The sequence below is a fragment of the Rhagoletis pomonella genome, unplaced genomic scaffold (assembly GCF_013731165.1).
Source record: "Rhagoletis pomonella isolate Grant_MI unplaced genomic scaffold, Rhpom_1.0 Rhpom_scaffold_00009, whole genome shotgun sequence".
In the NCBI taxonomy this organism is placed as follows: domain Eukaryota; kingdom Metazoa; phylum Arthropoda; class Insecta; order Diptera; family Tephritidae; genus Rhagoletis; species Rhagoletis pomonella.
This window is the reverse complement of record NW_023458563.1, coordinates 37,926,946-37,935,447: the sequence shown is the minus strand read 5'-3', so window position 1 is coordinate 37,935,447 and position 8,502 is coordinate 37,926,946. Positions and strand designations below refer to the sequence as shown.

The 8,502-nt window shown below is 36.2% G+C and overlaps 1 protein-coding gene across 10 annotated transcripts in view; it reads right to left on the bottom strand.

The window, feature by feature from the left end:
• Positions 1-3,885: 3,885 nt before the first annotated feature.
• LOC118745772 (potassium voltage-gated channel protein Shal) overlaps positions 3,886-8,502 on the bottom strand; it is a 247,371-nt gene continuing 242,754 nt past the window's right edge. For all 10 annotated transcript variants that reach the window (XM_036479429.1, XM_036479425.1, XM_036479435.1 and 7 more), the window contains one exon: positions 3,886-4,071. In XM_036479429.1, the coding sequence (XP_036335322.1) occupies positions 3,976-4,071 (96 nt within the window). In that variant the 3' untranslated portion in view covers positions 3,886-3,975. The remainder of the gene's footprint in view (positions 4,072-8,502) is intronic.

The following is an 8,502-nucleotide window of genomic DNA, read 5'->3' as shown; positions in this document are numbered from 1 at the left end:
AGAGAGCCGCACTGAGTTGTCAATCACACCTTGTTTAATACACCTTGCTAGTGGCATCATGCCAGTTGACGGGATAGACTGCCTATTCACCCTCGTGAAAAGCATAAGTATTTCATTTGTCAATGTCATATGTCAATGGTCGACAGAGTAAAGCTTTGGCACACCAAATCAAGAGATCCGAGTTCAAATCTCAGTGAGTGAATCTTTTTTTATTTATATCTCTTGTTGGAATTTTCAAATTTATTGTTTTAAAAAGAACAAAAAATTATTTATTTTAATTTTTTTACGGTGTTTGAGAGAATTTAGGTTTTTTCCAAATGAAATTAAATTTATGTACAAAATTTATTTTATATTTAATATTAATATTTAAATTGAAATAAATTGAAATAATTATAATTATATAAATTTACTTACTTACTTTACTTTAACAACCTCCACGCGCACTCGAACCTGAGATCTCAGAACCGAAATCCGTAGTCTTCAGTCGACGCCACAGCCGACATTTGTGATGAAAGCAATTAACCACTGTTTACTTTTGGTTGCGGCTATTCAAAGACAGATGTCACTGATCGCATAACTTGTTCGAAATCGCCGGAAAGGTAGGTCGTACAGTAGGGCAAAAAAGATTGCTCAGGACAAATCAATTTTGGGGGCCCAAATATGAACCGATTTCATTTTCCTTTCTTTTAAATAAGGGATAATTAAATTTCGCATCGCATAAAAAAGCTCTAGGTTTTCAATTATTAATGTTGAAAAATGGAAGAAAAAATATTTTTACGTTTGAATGCTTCCAATTTTTTGGAAAATGCTTGAAATTTATTTCAAATGTCTGAATAAAAATTATTCATAAACCTTTTCACCATAGGATACATTTAATTAAAAGATGCGTTTCATTTGTTATCTATACTAATACATATATATTTTGAAAGCCGTTTTTTCTGTTCGAAAAACTCGAGAATAGCTGTACCAATATTTTTTAAATTTCGGACATCGACTCCAGACTATCCGGGGATGAAAAGCATTTTCGATATATAAAGGGGGTGTGGCACCTTCCATACAAACTGAACTTTTCACACAACATATCTCTGGAAGTATTCATCGTAGAGGGCTGCAACTTAGTACATAGATATATAATATCAACGCCAAACTCATGGAAAAAATGGGAGTTATTGAAAAACGGGGCGTGGCACCTCCCATACAAACTGAATTTCTCACACCTCATACACATTCTAGTGTGAGAAATTCAGTTTCTAATGTGAGAAATTCAGTTTCTAATGTGAGAAATTCAATTTGTATAGTAGGTGCCACGCCCCGTTTTTCAATAACTCTCAATTTTTCCATGAGTTTGGCGTTGTTATTATATATCTCTATACTAAGTTGCAGCACTCTACGATGAATACTTCCAGAGATTATTTGTGTGAAAACATCGGTTTGTATGGGAGGTGCCACGCCCCCTTTGTTATATCGAAATTAGTTTTCTTCTATTATCATCCTTTGGGGGTCTAGAGTCGATGTCCAAAATTTCAAAAATTACGGTACAGTTGTTCTCGAGTTTTTCGATTAGAAAACAACGGCTTTCAAAATATATATATCAGTATATATGAAAAATTAAAAACATTTTTTAAGTAAATGCATCCTATGTTCATGAACATTTTTTTAAATAATTGCAGGCATTTGAAATTAATTTCAAGTATTTTCGAAAAAACTGGAAGCATGAAAACGTAAAAATTTGTTTTCTTTCACTTTTCAACATAAATAAATAAAAAACTAGAGCTTCTTTAAAAAAATCGCCACGGATAGATCGACGCGAAATTTAATTATCTCTTATTTAAAAAAAGAAGCATGAAGGCGGTTCATATTTGGGCTCTCAAAATTGATTTGTCCATAGCAACCTTTTTTGCACCACTGTGGGTCGTCGCTTTAGGCTATCTGCACACTTGTCGTCCAATCATAGTTGCGTTATCGTCTCGCCCTGAAATTTTGAGCCGAGCACATGCATTTCAAAGGAGATTGGCACACTTGTCGTTATCGCCTAGTTATCGGCAAATCGTAGAAGATGCAGAAACGGATAAATACGGCACCGTCGTTTGCTAATCGTTGTGCACGTATTATTTGTTTACATTTTATGGGGAAGAATTAGTGAACAAGTTAATATTTGCATTAAAATTGCAAAAAAATTAGCATTTTTTGCATAAAATCTGTGGAAATTATTGAAAAGTGCATAATTGCATTAAAATTCAATAAATGTGAGCGTTTTAACTATAAAATGTGACGAAATTGTAAAAAGTCTCTGTGTGCATGTTCAAAACACATTTCAGGAAAAGAAAAGAAGAGATTTTACTGAAAAATGATGTCTAGAATTGTTGCAGCATAGTCTATATTTTAAAAATTGCAGGTTTTTGTAAATATTTCACGAAAATATCAACCAGAAAACAGAAAATACCAGCTCCAAGTGATTTTTTAGACGCCAAATGAATTGAAATATCACGACCGAGTGGGCGAAAGTGTAGTCGTCATGTAATCGTTGCATCATGATTGTGACGATGAAGCAACTATGATTGGATGACCAATGTGCAGAAAGCCTTATGGTCTGATTATGCATACTTCGCACAACTTCGCATAAACTTTATACTGTAATTTCGTATGTACTTTGTATCTAATTTGTATGTATTCCATTACCCAGAAATTAGCAGAATTTTTAAAAACTTAGCGATCTGTTCAGTTTAGATTTCGCTTCACATTTTCTTAAGTTACATTTTTATTGCACTGGTGCAAATGGTTGTGCGAAGTTATGCGAAGTATGCATAATCAGACCCTTAGCGAATACTAATTAATGAACTAGTATTTATACTGGCTGGTTTGGCATTTCACTGCGGACAACTGGTATAATTATAGTCCATGACGAACTGGTATGACTTCCCCATTTAATACCAGTTTTCGAACTAGAATTTCTACCAACTTGTTTACTTTTTTCTATGAGGAAGTGGTGTAATTATGGTTTATAACGAACTGGTATAACTTTTATCCTTAAATAATAGTTCATGAACTGGAATTTGTGCATACTGGTTCAGCTTTTCACTGCAGGGTAACGCATCATGAGGCTTTGTCCCCTTTCAGACACGTCAAGTCTTGAAAGCAATTTTTTTCGCATTCTCTTTTGTGTTTTCTATTTGCTTCCACACGCGTCAACTTTAATTGAATTCAAGTCCTTGGTTCTTTAAATGGGAAGCAACGAAAGGATCAAAAGAGACAAGAAAACTTGAAACGAATTGACGGTACGGAGGTATCTGTACTCTTCCCCTCTCTTCTCACCTCCTTCGCCTACGAACGAGCAGACTTGAAAGCAAGACTTGACGTGTCTGAAAGGGGACTTTTCATTGAGTTGTGGTGTATTCTGCTGGTGTGTGTGTGGTGTATTGTGGTATTCTTGGTTGTTGCGAATTACTTTACATAAATCCCCTCCCCCTGCGGCCGGCCCTGAGGTAGAGTTAATACTCCTCTGCAGCATTCTCTTTCCAGGCTAGCTATGTTGTCAGCATCAAATCGAATACGCTGTTTCTTTTGTGATGAAGTCCCCACATTCTGGAGCAGGTAAGATTTTCTCTTTTTAATATCTGAGAACTATCAACCAGTGGTATTTTTATTTCGAAGCACTTTGATTCACTCCTCTTAAAAACATGCCTCCAATCGCATTTTTATTGACAATCCAATTTAAAAGACCCAAATTGTTTTCATAGAACTTTTATTTTACAAAATCAGGGCAAAATTATTTCTTCCCAGAATTTCCTTGACTTGTTCAACATAGATATGCTACAAGAAATACATAGTTTAAAGATTTCGCTATTTAAATTTTTTAAGTTGCAAGGTTTGTATATACATGTATTATATTTTTAGGTTATAAACTCGGTGCTGTAATATTTAATACTTTATCAATTTGTAATTACATTTTATCAGTATATGTAAGTATATTACGCCTTAAAAGGAAGCCTCCACCAGGTACGTACCATCCATGGGCTGATTGTTTTGATTATTTTGAGCATTGCCCGAAGCCGGTAGGTACTTTCCGCAAGCCTAAAATTAAAAAAACACTTGCATGAAATGGTATATGAGAGAAAATAATTCAATTTTAAAATTTTGTACCTAAATATGTATTTATATGTGTATATGCTATTGAATCTTTTATATTTTTACTGACAAATAGGAATTTCGATTTTCGCTCGCGAAATCTCGAGTATTTGATACCCGGGGAATCGAATTATCGCTACAATCTCGGGTACTGTCATACCTACAAGCAATTTCAAGTAGTTAACGAGACATACGAGCTTATCGAGAATACGAAAAAGAAAGAAAAAAATTAAATACAAAAAATAATAATTTATGCTAAATATTCTATATGTATTATAAAAAAAGTTTGTGTTTTTATAAAAAATATCAACTGCATCACGAGCTTTTCAATCCACGGGAATCTCGTGAAAAAGCGGTTCCCATCAAAAACTGATTCTTGACCATTTTTTGGAAATCGACTGCTCTACTAATAGCTATTTACACGATATGTATTTGCACATGTAAATGTTACTTTTCCGATACGTTCTTGTATATGGCGCATTCGAGTAGATAGAAAAAAGTAGCATTTACATATGCAAATACATATCGTGTAAGAGCGCTGTAACAAGTGCATCTGAAGACATGCAGAAATACGGTGCCAGATGCGGGATTCTTGCGCGGGCGGTGGGAGTTTGGGTTTAGTGGGTAGCCCAACACGCTTCGGTGGGAGTCCCACACTCGGGGAAGGTAGTATAGAGATAGAGCACCCGGCCAGTGCATAAAGCATTTCCCTCTCCTACGAAAAAAAGTGGCGAACATGTTCAGCTACATATCGTCGTTTAAAGTACAAAACCGCGTATCGTCATTCTGCAAAACTGCGTAACTGACATTTTCAGCCAAAAATTGGATTTGCTCTTGGCTCAATCCTTATCCATTCGTCCTGAAATATGCTAGCCAGGAATGCGATTGCTTTATAAAAAAGAGAACAATTTTAAATATGAGTGTTTTTACTCTCTAGAAAATAATTTATGCAACCTCACATACGCGGTTTTGCATTTTGTTGATACGCGCTTTTGTACTTTAAATGACGATATGGATTTGGCTTAGGCAGAGCATGTCTTCCTATTTGATTTGTGGTGGATTACGATCAAAGCTTTTGACGGGAGAAGCTTTTTAAAGGTTTTGTCACATGTAATAATCAAAAAATTAAATAGACTTGGGCGATTTTTCTGATCTTTTTCGCCTATTTGCCAAAGAGGCATTGTGTGGCCTACTAAAAACTAAAACTTTATTTATTTGTTATAAGTTATCATTTTACACATTTTTCTTTTAGCTAAAAAAGAATTCAGTCTGGTTGATCAGGGATCACACGGTTTGTACATTTATACAGATTTGTACATTTTGGCAGTCACAGGGTTGTGTTTTCAACAACTTTGTGTCACAGCGCACGGCAGTGCGCGCAAGTGACGAAAGCAGCCACAGTAGCATGCTGAAATGACTTATATATACACGAGATTTGGAAGTTTTTATCCAGACGTCCAATCGACATGTTTGAGATATCGTTGGAAAGGTCTTGCAGAGTGTGTCCAGAAAACGTATTCAAGCTTCATAAACGATTAACCGGATTCTTAAAAATTTGGCTAAAGTGTTGCGAAACAAAAAAAGGTGTTTTTGCTTTTGCCGGTTTAAGGATGCACATCGGTACATCCAACATATTTATGTTATTCTATAGGCCAATACCTTTCAAACGATACCTTATATAATAAGTTCCGGCTACTAGTTGGAAAGATATAGAGGTAAATGTGTTTTGGTTCGTGTCTCCACTACGAGATGGGTTGGTATGTATGTGGCGTCTGTTCGTACCTTCATTTAATTTTTTTCAAACTTTCAGGAATTAGACTACAAAAAAACTAAGAAGGTTTTGTTCCAGGAAGTTTTGATTCGTATGCCATTGTGGGCGTGGCTGCTGCCTGAAAATCGAAAAAAGGCAATTTTTTAAACTACCACTGAGGCCGCACTTCTCAGTCCATACCATTGACGTGGATATCAGAAGAAAGGGTCTTTAAACAAGCTATCTAACGCCATCTTTTGTATTTATTAAATATAAATATGTCATAACGTTATCGCCTGAAATTTAAAAATCGGGATGCTGAAAATATACATTTCGGGCATTTTCTCAAAAAATGGTCCGTCGATTTTATTCTAGGTTTCCACAAATCTAGCCCAAAATCTTATCTTTCATCTGGTATATAGCTTATATCTGGGAAAACTCTTGTTATGGAGATATTGCGATTCAAATTGAAAAAAATTTCGCTCCAAAAAGGGTCAAATGGTTAAAAATTAACATATAAAAATAAACTACGAGACAATCAGACGAATACAAATGTTTATTGTATCCAAAGTTGGTACCAACTTGATAAGTTTTTATCACTTCTCATAATTTTTTCGAATACAAAGGATATGATCATTCTTTTTCGCTTTATTCCGTATTCGAAAAATTATATGTTTCAATGGGCAAATCGATTTGAATACATAATTTAGATTTAGATAATATTTTTAGCAATTTATTTGAGAAAAATAAAACATTTAGATTATTGTTTGTATTTTCGTCGGTTTTAAATTTGCTACCCCAAAATAATTGATATCAAATAAACCACCTCTTTGAGGTAAACTTAAATTTATGATATCAATTTCGTGACGAAAATTATACGAATTTTTTAACTGCCTTTGAAACGAACGGATGATGTTGTTGTGTCGTTTCTTCCACTTATTTCGCAGCTGAAGGTCCGATAAATATTCGCGGGACCACCGATTCCAAAACTCGCGTTTGAGGTGAGAAACAAGTTTCCATCTTGTTAATAAATTTGTTTGCTGTGGGCTACACGTTGGATCAACGTGGGCATTTAGGGGTTCTCCTATGAGGAAGTGGCCTGGAGTTAAAGCTGTTAGATCGTTAGGATTGTCGGACATTGGGCTGATTGGTCTGGAATTTAGGATTCCTTCCACCTCGATGATTACCGTGTCCAATTCTTCATACGTTAAGAACGCTGTCGAGGTGCTTCTTATTAGTAGATGCTTAGCAGATTTTACCGCTGCTTCCCATAAACCGCCAAAATGTGGAGTCCTAGGAGGTATAAAACGAAATGTTATTCCCTTTCCGCTGCACTGCTTTACTATTGATTCTCGTGATGAATTTCCATAAAAAACGTCAGTAAGTTCAGAAAGCTGGTTTTTCGCGCCTACAAAATTGGTTGCGTTCTCACAATATAAATTTTGACAATGTCCTCTTCGGCTTAAAAATCATTTTAAGGCACCAATAAATGCATCCGTCGTTAAGTCGGTGACTAATTCCAAATGCACTGCCTTTGTGGCAAAACAGCAAAATATCGCTACATAGGCCTTTTGTGGTTTCTTTCCCCTTATCCTTAAGTGAACCCAAAATGGCCCGCAGAAGTCCACGCCTGAGTTAATGAATGGTCTTGCTGGAGTTACTCTTGTTGAAGGCAAGTTCCCCATAATTTAACTCATTAGTTTTGGCTTAGCTTTGGTGCATCTTACACAGTTGATGCTAACATGATGTTCTCAGGAATTTGCCTTTCGTCGATCTTGATTTCTTGCGAAGGTTGCGGGGATATAATCTGAGTCAATACCTCTGCCTCTAGCCGCGTTGTAAAGTTGTTGATCCGAGACTGTAGCGCCACATTGACTCGATGCTGTATCTTAGTGCTCCTTGACCCGATGGCACTAATGGAGATTGATGATGGTTTAGTTGAGATGCCAAGACGTTTAACCAATCGTTCAGTCACAAAATTAACTTGTGAGCCTGAATCGAGAATTGCCAGACACTGCACTTCTGTTCCGATTCCTCTAACTTTCACCATGGCAGTGCTTAGTGGTACATATGTGTTTGACTTTGTGTGCTTTGCGGTGGTAAGTGACGCTGCTTCGTCTTTTGATGGCGTTGATTTGGTCCTGGATGGTGTAGTACTTTGCGATTCGTTGCCTTGTGTTGGAGTGGCTACTGATGTAATGTCTTTGCTCACATCCCTTTTTGAATCCTCGAAATGTAACAGCGTGTTGTGTTTTTTGTTGCATTTCAGACAGTTTCTTAATATACAATTTTTAGATCCATGTCCCGGTTTTAGGCAATTGTGGCAATATTTCTGCCCTTTTATGAACTGAAAGCGTGCCGATGGAGACTGTTGTAAAAATTCCTTGCAAGAAAATAATGGATGTTTTCCTTTTTTGCACATGCTGCAAGTGTCATTTCTATGACCTTTGGATGTGACTGAAGTGCACACCTTTGCAGTTGGGCTTGCAGATTTGTCTTTGACACCCATCGCTTCCATGGATTGAAAGTGTTTCTCCAGAAATTGCAGGAATTCCTTGAGTGTTTGTACCTCCCGTGGCTTTGATAATGATTGTTCGTACCGCAAACGAGTCGGTTGATCCAGTTTC